The 19276-nt window shown below is 47.5% G+C and overlaps 1 protein-coding gene across 1 annotated transcript in view; it reads right to left on the reverse strand.

The window, feature by feature from the left end:
- GNPAT (glyceronephosphate O-acyltransferase) overlaps nt 1-19276 on the reverse strand; it is a 29540-nt gene that overhangs the window by 4303 nt on the left and 5961 nt on the right. The window contains exons 2-11 of the mRNA XM_032491830.1: nt 17029-17211; nt 10056-10232; nt 7915-8044; nt 7068-7195; nt 6679-6754; nt 6283-6434; nt 6035-6165; nt 4371-4594; nt 1501-1743; nt 190-269 (exon numbers count right to left, since the gene is read on the reverse strand). Coding sequence (XP_032347721.1) covers nt 190-269; nt 1501-1743; nt 4371-4594; nt 6035-6165; nt 6283-6434; nt 6679-6754; nt 7068-7195; nt 7915-8044; nt 10056-10232; nt 17029-17211 — 1524 coding nt within the window. The remainder of the gene's footprint in view (nt 1-189; nt 270-1500; nt 1744-4370; nt 4595-6034; nt 6166-6282; nt 6435-6678; nt 6755-7067; nt 7196-7914; nt 8045-10055; nt 10233-17028; nt 17212-19276) is intronic.

Below are 19276 nucleotides of genomic sequence, written 5' to 3' on the forward strand. Positions count from 1 at the left end.
GTTGAATAATCCCTAAATTACTGACTAAATTTGACAGAGAATTAAAACAACTGCTGAACTGTGAGTGCCCACGTTTCTCTTTAGTTCTGCTGCATGTAGCCCTGAAGGAAGGGGAGACACTGTGAAGCCAAGCCTAACATTTCCGGAACTCACACCGCAAACACACCTGCTTCGGCAGTAAGGATTTACCTTTAGTGCATTTCCTGGAAGGAAGATGAACTCATCTGAAAAAACACTGCACAGGAAGCGAAAGCAACTGTAGACATCCTCTGGAAATAAATTCATTACGTACAATTACAACATTGCTTTTGCAACGTTTAGGTAGTACCAAGAAGTCCATGGTACTCCAAAACGTAGTATTTTAAAGGCATATTATTTATATACCAGAGGCAAGAATTGAGGCCCCCAGAGGAAGCTATAACCAATCCCCAGCAGGGAAGGGAAGGAACGGAGTGTCAGTCCCTTCCATGCTCACCTGCTGAACGTCTTTAGCACACCCACAGCGCTGGAACACACGGGCTCTCAGTAACGGAAAGTACTGGCTTAGCCTTCGGACATGTGGGTCTACCCGCCCATCAGCTAGAGAGCCCTCCATCTTTCTGATGGATGCTATGAGTCTTCTCAGTAGGAAGACATACCTACACGTGGGCACAAATGACTGCCTGCAGTGGCAGGGTGTCCACCGTGCTCCCGAAGACCACACACACGCCCCTGGGCTGTGGACGACTCTCAGGGTGAGACGCCTCAGACAGAACCACGGTCAACAATTGAGTTTTCCGTGCCCTGACCCAGGCTGGCGGACCTCTCTGGGCCCGCTTCCTCATTCACAAAATGAGAGCACGAACGCAGGACCCTGGAGGTTCCTTCCGAGGCTAAAGGTTGGTGGCTGAGCCCAGTGCTTCTTAGCTCGGGCTTCTTAGCGTTACCTACAGAGCTTCGAGTAACAAAAACAGAAACTGCCAATTTCTGGCCCAAACCCCAGGCCGACTGCATCAGAAACCTCTGGGGTGGGCCTCCAATAATTCTAAGGACAGCCGGGTAGAAAACCCCCGGCCTTGACTACAGCTTCCTGAGAAGACTGGTCTGCTCACTGCAACCAGAGAGCTCCTGTGTCTGAGCCCTGGCGTCCCGCTGGGCTGGCCGCCCTCCCTGCCTGCTGCTGTCGGAGGCAGGCGCTGTCCCAGTGCGAAGAGCATCGGACCGGGAAGGACTGAGCTCCAGCCCCGACCCTCCCGGGGGAAGCAGGAGTCTCTAGGCTGTATCTTCTGTACTAATAAAGGGAGAAGCTTAGATGAGACGATGTCTTAGGTCCCTTTCAATTCCTAAATTCTAAGCGGACAGCCATGTATTTAGGGGGAAAAAAACCTAACTGCTTCTGAGGGCAGGCCCCATCCCTTGCTGGTGGGTGGGCTGCGCTGTCAGGCTTCAAACACTGCCCCCTCTACGGAACTGAACGGCCAGCTCTCTTCCAAAATTCAGGACCATATTCCCGAGAGTTACCTTTCCTGAACCCAGGTGTCATCTGCAACGCCAAGGCCACGAAGGAAGGGCGGACAAAAGTGTTGAGCAGCTGGTTCCTGTACGCCGAACACATGAGGAGGGTGATGTGCTGGAAGACGAGTCCATCCACCATGTCCGAGTCCCCGGCGTCCACCTTCAGAGCCACCCGGTCCGTGGCGAGGCTGACGATGTTGGAGTGCAGGAGGAGGCTGGACTGGATGACGTCCTCAGCAGCTTCACTATCTACACATACAGACAGCGCGATCGGGCCGACGGCAAAGACCCAGGTGGGCCACCGCCGGGGGACTGGGGCCCAGTGGGCCTCAACGCGAGTGACCTGACACGTTTATCTTCAAGTGCCGGCTACTGGTTTTAGGCTCCGCCAACTGAGGTAATAATGTCACACGTGAAGGATATTTTAAAAGTGCTAGTTCATGAATTGACTCTCTGTACGGACATGTAACAAGCATCCTTTTCTTATCCACCCCAAATCTGTCGGCCATCCTGAAATGCACACCCGTTCCCACTCTGAAAGCCAATGCTTCCTCAGGAACCAAGGGCATCCACAGTTTTGTAACAGCAAGTCACATGACAAAAAAATCACATCTATGCGAATCTAACAATACTAAGCAAGAAGGCATGCTATACACAACACACACACACACACACACACACACACACACTTGCTGAGACCAATTCCAAGATGGCAAGTGTATCGCTTTGCAACTTTGCAGGTAAACCAAAGGGCAGCCCAAAGAGGCACACTCAGCACCAGGTCTCCCTGAGCACAGAGGGACGGGGGGAGACTTCCTGGTGCTCCTACACCACAGGTGACTGCAGCAGTGGGCCCCTGACGGCTCCCGGTAAGTCATCACCTGACACCACACTGGCCTGGAGATGGCCGAGGAGTTAGAATTACAGAGGCACAATAAAGAGATGGTGAGATTTAACAAACATTCTTGGCAAGGGAAATCATTTTACCGTTACCCTGAGCCAAAGAGCTGGTTGATGGTATGCAAAGCAGGCACACGGGGCCAGCTGGGCGACAGGTTCTGCGCGTGCTCCAGGGAGGGGCGGGGGAGGTGTGGGCCTCCTTCGGGACTCATCGCGCTCGCCCTGGACTGACCTGCCTGTCTCAGCCTGCTCGAGGTCATGATGGTGTGTATGGTGATACTATGTATGTGACACAGTAGGGTTTACTTCACATATAGTATAATGATATGTATACCATAAAAAGGCCTGGATGTGAGAATGCTTAGGAATATGGGATAATCCGGGGAAAAAAGAAAAAAGGAACTGAATACATACAACACCTTCCAAATTAGGAACTGTGTTTAATCACGATACGGCACCCATGGGACTGAGTCACTCTAACTGGAGTTGTCTAGTGGCTGCGCAGACACTTTTAACTCTGGACTGGCCACATATTTATCCCATCTTGAAAAAGCAAAACACCTTCGAAAGACAGGCGCCTATGCGTTCATACGTTCCTGGGACAAATGGTTATGAGTCCATCCTTTGCCTATTCCTCTTTTGTGACTTTCTGCCTTTGCATCCTGTCGGACCATTTCAACACTGGAAACAGATGTCTGATTCATCTAATGTCCCTGTTGGTGACCATGCTCAGCTGACGGGCACTCCTGTTAGTGATTCTTCCTCTGCCACTGCCTGGCCCAGCTTCATTCCAGCTCGTCTCCCTGCCTCCAGTCTCTCCCCACTGTGGTCCACCTCTTAAACGGACAGCAGGCTGCTTTCTACAGGCCAATCCATCACGCGTCCCTGCTGAAAATCTGTGACTGCTCCCCGTGACCTAGACTGCAGCCCGGCTCCCCAGGGCAGCAGGCCCCCACGACCCCGCCGCTGCCCGCGTCTCTGTCTTCCATCGCTCCCTCACCCACAGCCAACAACCACTGGCAGGGCGAGGGCTATCTGGTGCTGTCGCACCACCTCACAGCTCCTAATCCCTCCAGCAGCAGCCTCCTCTCCAGCTGTCTCCTACAGAGCTTCCATTTTCCCGTTAAGATCGACTCCGAAGTCGCTTCCATGAAAGCTCCCCTGCGCACAGGCACCTTCCCACACAGCAGCCTCAGGAACCCTCTGCGGTCTGTCCACAGCTCTCTGTCTTTACTTCAAATGAACCCTCTCTGCAAGTTTCCAGGTCCCCCTCCACCTCTACCCCCTGCAGACCAGTGGGACCTCCAGAGCAGGGGCTGCATCTTGTTCATCTTTGTGTCCCGGGCAGGTCCCGGCACAGCTGAGGGCCTCAGTGTAGGCTAATGAGTGGACAGGAGGCACGTGACTATAAATAATTACCCAGTCTTAGAAAGACTGCCTTTCCAACTACAGTCTCTGCAATTATAAACCAGAGATGGAAAACAACTTAAGCTAACTGTTGTCACGTACATCCCAAACTCCCGGCGTAGTATTCACAACTCCAATGAGGTTTTACAAAGCTGTTATTATCAGAGGATTGTACACCATTCTAAAGCCCAGCCCTTAAATCCTTATCATCCAGTGAGGCAAACGGCTTGCAATATGAGGTGGTAAAAAGAGGTGGGTGTAGAGGGAAGACCATGTGGGGTACAAAAAGATTCATTATTTATTCTCCACTCTGCCAGGTACCAAGGGGAGGCCACTCCAGTCCTCTGTTTATTCAGAGCCTCCCAGGGGGAAGTGACATATAAACAATTATTCTCAACTGATAAACACGTTGTGTTCAATGTCCTATTGTGATAAAAACAGACTAGGTTTTCCTTCTCTGAGCAACGCTCTGCTCAAAGTCCTACATAGGTTCTTCAGAGGCGACAAGTTTTCCAAACTGAAAAATAAAAACAGCAGATGCTCTCATCACATACGTCCTCGGTACCTACCAGGCCAGGTGAGGAAGCCCCCGAAGGCCTGGGCTAAGCCTCTCAGCCATAAAGTCTTCTCCACCAGGGTGTCGAAGTCCATGGATGGCCGGTTCTGCAGCAGGACGGCAACAATGAGCGACCACGCGTTCAGAACCAGGTTTTGAATTTGCAGAAGCTGTATTTTGTAGGCAACTTCAGTGACAAAGGCGTGCATGTCCTCAGACTGCTTCTGAGGAATATATCTAAAAGGAAGGATATGGGCAACAGATTACAGCCCTGCTACTCCGACACGCGAGTGGAGAGAGGGATGGGGGAGGCTCATATGCTCTGCCGACTGCGCTCTCCCAGGTCACAATGCAAGGATGCGCCTTCATTTTACTAGAGGATCGGTCCATTCATCTCTAGGATGCTCAAGAGGTGATTAAAAATATGCAGGGTAGCAGGGTTCTATCATTTCTGGTTCTGGGCCAAAAAAACCCCAAAACAAAACAAAACACCCCCTAAAACAACTTTTACTGCTTGGTAAATGGGATATATCACTTCTTCTGTGAAAACCAACGCCTCTCCCAGGAGACGGAAGGACTCTGTCTGCTTGGAATCCACAGCACTTTGACCGTGTGTCCTGCAGAGCACACATATTGGGTTGTGATGCTATGTTCTGTGTGACAACCGCTCGTGTCCGTCCTGGACAGGCTGCTCAGTTCCCTGACGGCTACACTGTCCTTCCGAGAAGCTTCAGGGCACCAGCCAAGTCCTGCCACGGTCCTCGCCTGACGCATTCCTCAGGCACGGGTCACAGAACATTGAGCTGGACGATGTCAGGGGCCTACACAGAGCTGGCTGGAGCAGGGATATACATATGACCTAATAACAGCCAGATAATAAGGTGGCTTAATGTGAAAGTGTTAGCCAGCGAGGATTCCCGTGACAGGTAGCAACTGGTCAACCCAATTTGTGATCTACAGAGTGAGAGCCTGTGGCAGCTAAAGGCAACACCTGGTCTGCTAGCTAACAAAGCTGTGAGGGAGGCAGCAGACTGCCATGGGACCACTGGCGCTCCAGATGGCTATAAATGATGCTGTGGTCATGCGATGCCTGGCGGGGCAAGATGGTCTGTCTCCCTTACCTCCCCAGGTCTTTCTCTAAATGAAAAAAAAACATTAGAAATGTGTATCTGTACCTGCATCCTGAAAGAACCTAACACAGTTCCTCGACAATAAAACTATAACCTGCCTGAGAAGAGGACTCACTCCCATTCATTATGATTACACAGTCCTTTCTAGGATCAAAAATAGCACTTAGGACATACTCTGGCTGGCCCACTGTCAGTGCTCAGCCATCCCACACGTGCCTGTTAACAAGGGCTTTCTTCTCCTTGCTTTTAAGTGGCAGGGTACTGGGGAATTAGCTTGGGAAAGGGAATCAAAAACAGCACTTATGACTTTGAGGGCAGGCCAGGGGCTCTGTGTTCTGTTCTGTTTGTCTGAGCACCGTCTGACTCTGCATGTCTGACCCATACATTCCCACGGCTAGCTGCCTTTTTGGCCAACATTATTTAATCGAAGCTTTCTTCTTCTCTGAGCTCACATAACCAGGCTCAGTTCTAGAAGTGGTCAATTCAAGAATCCCAGTTTAGACTTTTCCCTGGTTCTCTGTCAGTTAGGAAAACACGGGCCTTGCACCTGGGAACCAAGTTGTATGGGCTCCGGCCCATCCTGCCAGCCGCCAGCGAGCGAAGTGACACAGGGTCTCCAAAGTATACGTGGATGTTTCCAAACTTTTCAGAGAGAATCCTCCTGGCTTTCAACAACCCCTGACAGCATCGCAACAAGGGAAGAGAAAAGAGGAATGAATTCTTACATCAGTTGATGTATAAGCTAGCATCTTCTCTAAATTTCAATAAAATCAAGTTTGGCTCTCCTTTACGTACAGCTGTGGATTCCTTTGGCTTAGGAACCCCAAGAAGCTCGTACGCATACAGAGTTTCTTCCAGTATCCTATCGTAACTGATGCTGATTGGGACCAGGTAGGTATCAAAAACTTCTCTTTTAAAAAATGGTTCCATCACAATATTCAGAAGGCCTGCAAACAGAGAGAGAAATGGGTTTTCACATATATTGAGAAGTAGGGCAAACAGGGCACATAAATGGGAAGGTCCTAAACACGCACGTTATATACCAAACCCATAAACTTAAGTAAACAGTTACGCTTAGAAGGAAAAGCGTGTCTTACAGAAAAGGGTGTCAAGTTCTACTTAGCAGCTAGGATGACACCACACTCGGAGCCTCTGGGTTTGCAGTTTCCCTTCAGCCCGTGGGGCACCTACCGAATTTAGGGGTCAGTGTCTTGGCGGAGCGGCTTCTTGTCCCTTCGAGGAAAAATTCAACAGGAGCATAACCATTCTTCAAAGAGAAAACACAAACAGACAAAACAAAACACAAAACCCGTTGCCTACTCTCAGAGTGAGAATCGCTTCTTTTGATTCCTCTTCCCGAGCCCCCTCCCAGCCCTCTGCCCAAACACTGCTCCCGGGGGAACTTAAACAAGAGAGCCACACAGAGTCAACAGACTGCTGAGGGGACGCACATTCCTGGAGGGGGAGGGAAAACAGCGAGGCCGTCCGTCCAGAAGTCAAGGATTTGAACAAGATCTCAGAGCAAACTTCAATGGAAAGAAAATACAGTTTGAAAGTACTTGGTAATTATTTGCATTTACCCGTAACATAGTTTTTACATATTCGGAGAACACAGCCCAGTAGAGTTTGTTGCCACCAAACGTGCGCCGCATGAAAAAGGCGCCCGACATCCGCAGCAGCTCGCCCACCATCTTCATCCCCAGGAAGTCTACGCAGGAAAGAACGGTTAACATTTATTTGCAGATCTTGAAACTTTCCATGAATATCTCAACTCAAATTCTATTAAGACCGATTTCACGTCTGTGAGACACCCCTGATCTTGAGAAGAGACATCGAACAGAATTATGGAAGAGAAGGGGCTCTGTGGGCAGGTGCCCACCGGGGGGCAGCCTTGGGCACCCCCACAGCTCCGCCGTCAGCTTCAAACAGTCCCCCTTCCCATTTTCCCTAACATTCAAATAACTTCTTCACAGTCTACACAGATGGAAATGCCACTGAATTGTGCACTTAAAATGGTTAAGATGATAAATTTTATGTTTGTGTATTTTACTGCAATTAAAAAATACGTAAAAAGAATGTTAGGTCTATTTATTATCTATTTATTATTTACTATCTATAGATAGCCACCAACATTCTATCAAGTTAAAAAAAAACAAGCAATATGTATAGGTCGAATAATCTCATCTTTCAGCCTAAACCAAACACCTCTGTGCATCCACGTTCGCCTGTGTCTGGGCGTGCACGGTAAGGCACGTTACGGGGGGACTTAACCCAAACTACTAATCGCTGCTATGGCAAGGAGGAAGGGGGAGGCCGTTTTCATCACTTTCTTCCAATACCTGGTATTGTTAAAATCATTCCAGTGAACACTTTGATTTTTATAATTAAAAAAAAAAACCAAAAAAAGGAAAGAAAACAAATGCATACCCATTCCCGCTGCTATGACCGGCACCGGTAAGTCATAGTTGTATAAAAGGAAAGACAGCATCAGAAAGTCAATGTAACTTCGATGACTGGGCAGCAGAACCACGGGGTGCTCCTGGATGGCTCGCTGCAGCTTTAAAACAGACATCACACATCGAGCAACTTCAGCTTTCATATTATTAACATTGTGTCTTACATCAGAAAGCAGAAGCATGTGTACAGGTAGAGGGAACACTAATGTTTCTGCTCCCCCAACCCGTACGCAGAACTTATTTCAGAGTTCTAGTTAAACAGTCTCCCACTGTGCAAGGACAGCAAAACCATCCGTTCTACAGGCCACAGTAATAATGGCCATGATCACTGAGCCCCGTTAAACATCTCACACGTGCTGTTTAATGCCACGTATCTGTACGTTAGGCCGAGGCCTTAGCTCCCTCGTCTGTGACAAGGACATGTCTCTAATAAATGGTGGAGCTGGGCATGGATCTCAAGTCAGTCTGAGTTAAAAGGTCAACTGTTAACCGCTGCCCTGGACTGGCTGTTTGTAGGAAGAGAGAATGAAACTTCTGGAGAGAGAAACTAGGAATTGTGAGGACGAATGAAAGGTGCACTATTTCGCTGTTGATGCCCTGGACTGACTGCCGGGCAGCGGGCGCCACGGAGCTGGGAAGATGCGTCTGAGCTTCCCAATGCATTCCTCAGGCTCTCAGCCTCACGAGTACTCCCTGTATCGATGTGCTCTGTTTTTCTGAAATCTAAATAGGTAACCAACTGAGGCAACAGTCTGTGACCCGCGAAGACATGGCCAGCAACACTCCCTGGCCTCAGCACGGTGCCACACATTCTCTGACAGGGATCCAGACAGGGGGTCAGTGATCCAGTCACAGGAGGACAAAGAAGGTGGCCTTGCGAGTAAAGTAAATGGCTGACTGGACACAAAGCAGTGAGAGGGGAGGGTATGGCCCAGTGGTAGGCTGTAGGCCTAGTAAGCCCAAGGTCCTGGGTTCAGTTCTCCGCACCTCCATCAAAAAACATTAAATAAATAAATTAACAAACAAACCTAATTACTTCCCCACCCCCAAAAAATAAAAAAAAAAACCCAAAAAAACCCCAAAGCATTAAAAAGCAGGAGGAAGAAGGCCAATGAAGGAAAGAGCTTCCTAAGAAGAGGAAAAAGGTATAAAAACCATAAATGAATAAAAATAACCTCCATAGGGAAAGCGCCTCCTTTCAGAAAAAAGTAAACTATTAGATGACAGGAGGGATGGAATAAGAAAAATCACCACTTGGCAATCGTTAGAGTGATAACGGCTTCAAGCGAAAATCACCAGTGGGTGTAAAAACTAGTGGGAGAAGGTTGGATGAAAAACAAGACACTGAGCATTCCTAAAGCCCCTCTTCCCAGGTCCTTATTCATCACAAAGGGACAGAGAGGAACTCTACAGCGGAGACACCTGGCGAACAGCACCATCACCGAACGGACAGACAGATGCCACATGCTCCTGGTCTGACTCACAGAGAAGGACACACACTGAGCCTAACTGAGAAAACATCCCTCAAATGCCAATCAGTGGGCACTGGAAAATAACTGGTCTGTTTTCTTCAAAAGTCGTATCAGGAGACACAAGCCAAGACTAAGGAATTGTTCTAGATTAAGAGGGTCTGGAGAGAGAGGGATGCTGAACGAACGCACAGTGCAGGGTTTTCTTCTGCTGCACCAGCCACAGCTGGGCCCCCAGTGAGACGTGAGAGAGATCTGTATCACCAGCACTGGAGCAGTGTTAAGTTGCTTATTCTGACAGTTACGCCATAAGAGAATGTCCTTGTTTAAAAACACTCCCAAAAGATGTGTGAGGAGAGGAAAAAGAAAACGTAGGGGAATCTCAGGGAAGCATATGCAGAAACTCTGTGTTGCTTCTGTAACTCTGTGACATCTGACATCAGCTAGTCTGTGAAGTCTATACAGTCTGTAAATAACTGACGAAGCGAGTTCGGCGGAAGTCTGCGGGTCTGAGGGTGACAGAAAACCCTGCATAGAGGGGCCAGCCACGCCTGACGGTGAGGGCTGCTCCCCCAGGGCAAAGTGCGTTGACTGAACTGGGAGGGACTGAAAAAGACGTTGTTTTTTGACGAGCAATACTCACTTTCTGAATACCTTCCTCATTTACGCACACTTTCGAGAAAATTTGTTTAAATATTTTGCTCAGGGCAAAGGCGAAAAACCGAATGGCTCCCAGACGCAGTTTGTGGCTCATTTCATCCAAGATCTCACAGGCTTCCTCTCGGAGGACGTCGACAGACTGAAGGGATTCCCTGGAAAGCTAAAAGGAAGAGGGAGAGCAGGGATAAATGTCTGAAAAAAAGAAGTCAGGATTCTTTCTACCCGAGCCAGTATAACCAGTTCCAAATTATGTAGCTCAAAAATGATCTTTCTAAATTTAAATTGGTATGATTTATTTTCAAAAATAACAAAAGTGGGTCAATGATCCTATTTAGACAAGTTGAAAGACTAGAAATTCAAAGAGAATTTGCTTTCCTGGATGGCAGCTGAAACGAAAGAAACCACCTCACCTTCCCGTGTGATGTGCTGGTACATTAACATCCAAATTCCCCAAAGTAAGTTGCTGCTCACAACCTAGGGTCCGAGGCTATGTATTCAGGGCTCCCTGTCACTGGGTTCTTCCAGCACTTCGCCTGCTTGCTCAGTGCTATCGCACGGTAACATACAAGGTAAAAATACAAGGTTCTCCTGAAATAGCCATTCAGACGCCAACAAATATACAAGACGCTGGTACAGAAATCCCCCAGCTATCAAATCAGTGATCTCACAACGGAACGGTCTTTATTCACATGGCATGTCTCTCTGCACAGAGAACAGGGTGCGGGCTGCGTGCCGGGACCGCCCAGCGCCTGGAGGTGAACAAGGCACAGCTTCTGTCCGCAAGGAAGCCTAATTTGGCCCTTGTAACTTCCCCCAAACAAGCACCCTGAGAAAGAGTGGCATCGAGTGACAAACAACACTCCTCCCCAAAGGAGGGACCTCTGCTTTGTGATGAGGATGGACACTGCAGCCCCAACCTCCCCAATTACAGGTAGTGAAGAATTATCTTCTCTTTTCTAATAACATGAAAACTGACACTTCAAAGTAAACAATTCAGTGGCATTTGGCTCCTTCACACAGGCTGCATGATTGTACTCTCCTAACTCCGCATCTTATCTTTTGAGGGTCCCTTCCACAGGCCCCAGAGTATGGGACTAGGATTAAGAACTTCCTCTTCACCTGTGCTCCCTTACCTCACTCAGAGGTCATCTGAAACAGCGATGTTGCAAGAAAGGTCAGTGATACGGTCAGAAGAAGGCCCATTTGAATATAAACAGACTGAAGATGGAAGCAACAGGAGACGCGGAGGTAAAGGCCACAGCTGTAGAACGGATACCTGAGCAGTCTGAGAAGAGGGAGGATACAACAGTAAAAGCAAAAATGCTTTTCCGAGTTGGAGAAGCCTTGGGCCTGTTTTTTGTCTTTTTATCATCGTCTTGTTTTTTTAAAATTAAGATAAATATGCATAAAATAAAATCTACCATTTTAACAATTTTCAAGTGTGCAGTTCAGTGGCCTTGGACCTGTTTATAGACTAAAGGGAAGAAGAAGCCAGAGAAAGAAAGGCTGGTGACAGAGACAGGGAGAGGTTTCCTGCCAGAGGTCTCAGGAGAGGCTGGGAAGGGTGGCTGGCGTCAAGTCACAGCCGTGTGATTCGTCTTGACCAACAGAACAGACACCTCCTCCCTGAGCCTGGACGAAAAAGCACACGTGGAGATGGGTGTAGATACAGGTACATCTGAAGATACGGAACAGGAATTTGAGGAAGATAATTTCTAATATTTTTCATTATCCCATTGGAAAATAAATGATGCTTTGCTAGTGGCAAGAAGGGTAGAGTCTAGTAAGAGCTTAGGCAGCATGAAGGTCTGGCAGAGCTGAGGGGAAGGGAAGGGACTGATGTAAGGAGGGACCCCGAGCCTGGAGACCACCGGTCTGCACACCTCTGCCAGTCCTCCCAGGAGCTGTCGGGACCCTGGAGATGAGAACACAGAGGCGCCCTGGCACAGATCCTGGGCTTTTTCCTCTGGGCTGTCTGGAAGGCAGACTAGGGGGCAAGAGAACTAAGGATGCTGGTGAGACAGTCACGCAGATAATCTAAACAAAGACGAGGTAGGAAGACAGGGCAGGAGCAGACAAAGGGAAAACAGAGGAGTCAAGGGACTGGTGGGAGGCCGGATTCAGGAAACAGGGCTAGGAAAGGGGCTGCTATTTGAAAACTATCAAAATAGTTCAGGCCAAACAAAGTCCTACTGTACAATACAGGGAACTACCTTTAAAATCATACACATACACAGACACACACATACATAGAATAATAAACAGAATCACTGTGCTGTGCACCAAAAACTAACACAACATTGTAAATTAATTATACTTCAATTTTTTAAAAAATTGATTTCTTCCCCTGATTATAAAAGTAATAAAAAAATAAAAGTAATACATATACCTTGTAGGGAAATTGGAGAATTCAAACAAAACATTATTTATTCTAAGAACCTATAATGGAAAAGAATAGAAAAAAAAGGATATAGATAGACATGTATGTATGATCACTTTGCACAAACATATATATATATGTATATATACACGTGTCTATGTATGTATGTATAATCACTGTGCTGTACACCTGAAACTAACACAATATTGTAAATCAACTATACTTCAATTAAAAAAAACATTATTTATTATTTGGGGGAAAAAAAGTTCAGGCCAGAGATGGAAAAGACCCAAACAAAGGGAGTCACAGGTGCTGAAGAGAAGGGAAAGGGCTGAGTGATGTGCAGGGATGCTCAGTTTTGTTTTAGGAGACAATGGCTGGTGGGGCCATCCTCTGAGACAGGGAATTCAGACCAGGGACAGAAGGCGGTACAGTGCGGGGGCTGAGAAGGCAGATACACTGATGTTCACGTGTTTGTGAGACACATAAAACAGATGTCCAGCAAGGAGCAGGACTGTTGGAGGTGAAAGTCTGAACCCCAACAATCTGGCCACGGCGAGACACACTGTTTGGGTGTCATCGCCGTGGAGATGAAAATGGGAACGATGAGACCAGACACAGCGGCCAGGGGAGCGCAGAGAGGAAGATGAAAAGGCTGCAGAGTCCGTCGTGAGAAACACTCACACGGCAGATGGAGGAACCTGTAACAGAGACCGACAGGAAGCTGCGGAGGAGAAGTGTGCGTGCGACGCCACAGACGTCAAGGTAAGAGGGAGCCTGAAGAAGGAGTGTGTCCAGCAGCAGTGACACAGCAATGGCTGATCAAGGCTCCTTGGGACTGGCTCGCTTGCAGGGCCACAGGGACCCTGACTGGGTGGGCTTCAGCAGTCTTCTGAAACTGGGATGTGAAGAGGGCAGCCTAGGCCTCTGAGGAGCCAGGATCAAGAGGGGAAGAGAGAAGGGGGGTGTTACAAAGAAAGAAATGCGGCCAAGAGGGGACCTTCCTCCAGGTAGGAAGTGTCTGTGCCAACGTGAGCCGGGGGCGAAAGTGGAGGAGCAGGAAAGACGAGACCCCTGGGGCCTGGAGGGAACGGGACAGAGGAAGAACACCGGTGAGAAGGGGGCTCTGATCAGAAGCCAGGCCTTCTCCAAGGCGCTGAAGGAAAGCAGGGAGGCGGAGAATGACCTGACCGCTTATTCTGTGCAACTGGGCTTCTCATTTGTCCAGCAGATATGTGTGTCCCCGCCGACCCATCCTCCTGGAAACCTCAGATAAGCAAAGGTGTTCTAACTCCTTGTCCCCGATCTGGTCCCCCTTCAGTCTAGTCTCCACATTACAAACCTGAGTGGTGTCTTAAATGCAGAAGTAATCATATCTTTCCTGGGCCACTTGGATGGCTGCTGTCCCATTCTGTGAGATAAAGACAGCCTGAGTCAGAGAAGTGGCAGCAGAGATGGAAAGAAACAGACCAGAGCTATTTTAGGAGAACAGATGAGCACTCTGGGTGACGGACGGCGCATGAAAGGGAAGCAAGAAGCTGAAGATGGGATCCGGATTCTATGGGGGAGCATTCCTGGAGACACGGAAATCTGGGTGGGGGGGTGCACACGGTACAGGCTGGGGTGGAAGGATTAAAGAGCTGGACCTCGACATCCTGAATATGAGGTGCTTTTGGAATTTCCAAGTGGATATGCAGGTAGACATATAAAAAATATACGTGTGAAACTCAGAAGAGACCTGGGCTGAAGCCATGGATACTAATCATCTGTATTATTTACTACATTATTACCGATTATTAATTTATAATAATACATCATTATTATAGAATAATATTATAAGGCAGAGTTATCAGCATAAGGAAGGTACTTAAAATCCTGGCAATAAACAAAACTGCCCAGTGAGTGAGCGGAGGACGGGGCTGGAACAAAACCTTGAGGAGCGGCAGCATCTAAAGAGACAGGCTGAGGAGGAGAAGCCCATTGAGACAACTGAGGAATAATCAGAAAGGTGCGGTGGGTCAGCGGGCGCGCGGGGTCACGGAAAGAAAGGAGAGAGAGAGCCCCAAGCTGTCCAGGGTCTGAACGAGGGCGACTCAGCCGGAAGGAAGGAAGTCGTTCACAACCTTGGGAAGCACTGTTCCAGCGGGTTGGAAATCCGATTCCGGCGAGCTGAGTGGTCCACGGAGGGTGAGAAAGTAGGGTGACAAGCCTACTTAGAGAACAGAGAACACAGCCAGCTTCTTCAAAGGGCAGAGTACAAGCGGGAAAGGAAGAGATGGGTGGTAAGTACGGAAGGAATGTGGTCCACGTCTACTTAAGCTGGAAGAGAAGTAAGTGTGTTAAATGCCGAGGGCAGAGAGCCAGTGGAGAGGAAGATGCCGAGACCTCTGAGGGGACGGACAATGGAGCCAAGTCCCTGAGGAGGAGGAAGGAGGCGGAACTCAGGGCAAAGGAGCAGGGTGGGATTAAGCCAGGACAGAAGAGGATCCCTCTTCCACTTTAACAGGAGGGCAGAAGAAAATGAGGGCTAGTGGATGCAGGTAAGTTAGGGGCCTGACCACCGGAGGCTGAGAGAGCTCTCACATGATGGTTTGAATTTGCTCCGTGGAGCAGGACGGAAAGCCATCTGTTGAGAGAAAGGGGAGGAGGTTCAAGGAGAATGGGGCAACTAAAACTGCTGTCCTGGAGAAAAGGAGAGCATTCAGCAGGGAAACAAAGGATTACTGGGTCACACACAGGGCCCGATTGTGTTGTATAATCAAGAATTCATAACAATTCCAATCTGCCTAGATTGTTTAATTTTCCTCAGCAGCACAGCTAAGTTTGAAAAACACCGGCTTAAGTCAGTCATACTTAACCTGGGAGTGCATTAGAATTACCTGGGGAACTTAGGAAAAAAAAAAGAAAGAGAGAGAGAACTGCCTGGGTCCTAATGCAGACCAACTAAATCAGAATCTCCGTGGACAGGACCAAAGTATCTTTTTTCATTCATTAATTCAAGAACTATTTATTGAATACATACTATGTGCACCAGGAATATAAGCAGGTAAAAATTCTCGCCTTTACAGCGTTTACATTGTCATAATAATAATAACAATAACAACAGTCAACGTTTTGAAAAGTTCTCCAGGTGATTCGAACAAGGAGCCAGGACTGAGGACCACCATCTTTAGCTCCTTACTGATAAGGAAGGTTCACTTACGCAATAGGCCCGAGAGAGAAGACAAATAGTTTCTCTAAGGGAGATCAAAACAGAAGGGTTAAGAGCATAGGTCATATTCTGAATCAGAAGCAAACAGACAGTAAATAATAAAGACAATAAAGAATTTCCTCAAGGCCATGAACCTGATCTCCAGGTAAAAGTCAAAGCAGCAGAATCTCCACAGGTAACCCTCACGGCCTGGGAGCACCCGGACCATGCGACACGGAGAGCCCGCCATCAGGAAAGGAAGCTCTGATTATGCCCAGCAAACAATTCTATGTTGATGACTTCAAATGATGATGTCCAAAACAGAACCCAGCTTCTCCCCAAGCCCTCGTCCCAGTCCCTATCTCAGTGACTGGCTCTACCAGCCTTGACTCTCTCTCCCGTTCGCTCCATTCCCCCAACTGGTTATTTCTTACATCTATTTCTGTTGCTGTAACCACTTACGGGTCCTGGCAGCTATGATCCCACAAAGGGACTTACTGCAAGAGTGTCAGACACAGGTTTCCTGCCCCACTTCCAGCAGAACAGCGCTTCTAAAACATAAACTGATCACACCACACTCCAACTGGAACCTTTCAGCGGCTCTGCACTGCACGGAGGATGAACTCCCTCCTTTACGTGGTTCACAGGGCCCTTCACAATGTGGCCCCTGCCGACCCTCCGGTCTCAGTTCTTGTCATCAACCCTTCTTTGCTCTCTGCGGTCTGGTCCCACTGAACCACCTTCAGTACCATGAACATACATGCTCTTGACTCCTTAAAATGAGCTGGCGCTTCCCAAGCTATACTTTGGAACTTCCTGGGCTTTTAAAAAAACTCCTGATCCCTGGCTCCTCCCCCTGACGCTCTGATTGAATTGGTATGAGGGTGAGACCCAGGCACAGGGATTCTGAAAAGCTCCTTGAATAATTTTAACGTGCACTGAGGTTTGAAAACCGCAGGGAAGAAGTTATTTGCTCTGCTGGGAACACTCTTCACCCACTTCCCCTGGAACAGCCCTACACATCTTTCAGGCCTTATTTTAAAAAGCACTTCTCTGACAAAACAGTCACCCTTGTAACTAATTAGTGCCCCTTGTACCCTGGCCTCCCACTAGCACGTCTTGTATCAGGTTTCACCGTACCTGCACACCTGCCATTCTCTATTAGACTATATACTTCAGAGGTCAAGAGCTCGGTTCAGCTCGCTCACTGTGAGACACAATGTCTAGCAAAGAGGCTGACACACATTACGGGAACAGTAAACATTTGATGAATGTGCACATACAGCAAAATCTAACAAGATACATTAAAAATGGCAGAACAAGTTCACAGAATCAAGAAGACAAAGAACTTGCTGACATTGAACAAGTGAAGAGGGAGCCACTTACCTGTTTAATGACATAACGAACCTCTTCAGAATTGAGAACACTACGTTTAATATCACTCGGCTTGCAGGGAGTAATCCCATTATAGACGAGAGGCGTGTAGCATTTCATTGCAAATTTCAGGTCACTGACATGCCTCCTCTCCTCCAAAATATCTTCAAACTCATCCCACTTTTTGAGCTCCTTCTGTGGATAAGACAAAGGAAAGAAAGTCATGCACACACTGTAAAATAAGTTAGGACAGATCAGGGACTACACTGGTAAGGTTTTCATCTGGGCCAAAATTGTTATTCTATGACATGAACAGGCGCAGTGTTCGGATGTTAGATTTTCACACAGTAAGAAAAAGAAATGTAGCTCTTATTAGGATCAGTGAATTGATACTGAATTATCATAATATTTGATTATTATGTTTCTGATTGTTATCTTCATAAATCCAGGGCCGCTTTGGGAGAGTTAACAGAGACAGCAGAAGCGCGACATTAAGCTCTAGGGTAACCCAACCAATTTTACAGTCTCCTCAATCATACTGATAAACTTGTTTCTTCTGCCTCTTTTGCTTAGCTTGAAAAATTAAACCAAAGCATATACTAGAAACTCAAAATTACGTCAAATCACATAAAAGTACGTGGCTGCCAACTCGAACAGAAGGGCTCCCGTGTAAGCCACCAGGAGCAGTCTGCGTTTGCCCTATTACTTTCTCGTCTCCTTTCAGCCCTCAGCTTCTACCCAGCCAGACCCTGGCACTGCTAGTCATCAGGCTACCAATGACCTCTGAATTGTTACTTCTTAAAAGGACAATCCTCACAACAAGCCAATGAGGTAGTTGTCCTCGCTACCCTGTTTCACACTGGGGAAACCCAGGCAGAGAAGTGAAATGACTCAGCCAAGGTCCCGCGGCTCGCAAAGGGCAGAGACATGGCTCAAGCTCAAGACTTCTCGTTTCACAGACCCTGTTGCAGCCACCACCCTATCTATAGGACCCAGCGTGTCAGTTATGGAAGATCTGGAAACGTGGAAACGTACAAGCAAAGATAAACTGCCCACAATTTTACACCCCAGGATTAACTCCTCTTAACATTTACTAGCTTCCTTATTTTCTCTGCTTCATAGATATAAAAATACATATTTTAAAATTTAAAACATGGACCATACCAAATATAGTTTATCTTGCTTTTTCAACTGTATTATGAGTACTTCCCTATATTTAATACTGTTTTAAAATATTTTAGGGGCTGCATACAATCACCTGTATGTTCCCTAATTTCTTAACATATTTTTTTTCGAATTACCAAAGTGATACATGTTCATTATAAAAGTTCAGAAGATGCAGTAAAGCACAAAGAACAAAATTAAAACCACCTGTCACCCAGTGAGCCAGAGCCCATGTCAGGGACTGTCTTTTTCTCTGCCCGTGGCCATGTCCCCTCCCCCACCACTGGTACATTCTGATTTGCCAGCTGGCTTTCTTCACCCGATGTTATAAACACTCCGTATTATTTAAGTTTCCACCACGATATTATTTTTCATGTTGGACGTTTGGACTATTTTTCATTCATTGATATTATAACAAAGCAGAACAAACACTACTATTTTTTTCAAATTTAATCATTAACTCCGCCTCTTTCTGGTCCTCATCCTCCCAGGCCTCCCGCAGTGTGACATCATTGTCAGGCATGCCTCCTCTCCCCGCCTACAACTATCTGACAGTTTCCTACTTTGTTTTTAACCCACGCTCACCTACTCAACTGGTTTCAAATAGATACGCTTCTGAATCTCTTGCCCTGTTCTCTTCTCCCATTTGGCCCCTTCCAAAACTGAACTCACTTCCCCGCTGCACAATCCTACAACCTGATTATTTTCCTGAAATCTCAACCCATAACCTCCATGCCATCTACATCCCTATTTATTTACATCATTCTAGACTTCTAGCCCTCACCCTGCACATCCAATCGATTCAAGACTGCTAACACGGCAGCTAAGAGTCCACCCCGCCTACTCCCCATGCACACATCCAGCCTCTGCTCTTTGTCACAGCAGCCTGTCACCGGTCTCCTTGCCTATGCTTTGCCCCTCTGAATCAGTCTTCCATGCCACCACGTGCTCTTTCCAAAACAATTCTGACCAAATTGTTCTCTGCTTAAGAATAAGACTTCAGTGACTTCTGGCGTCCTGTGAGAACCTCTATGACCTGGCCTTTCCTTCCCACCACACTCACGGTCCACTCCACAGACAGTGATCTGCGTTTCCC

The sequence above is a fragment of the Camelus ferus genome, chromosome 11 (assembly GCF_009834535.1).
Source record: "Camelus ferus isolate YT-003-E chromosome 11, BCGSAC_Cfer_1.0, whole genome shotgun sequence".
Lineage (NCBI taxonomy): Eukaryota > Metazoa > Chordata > Mammalia > Artiodactyla > Camelidae > Camelus > Camelus ferus.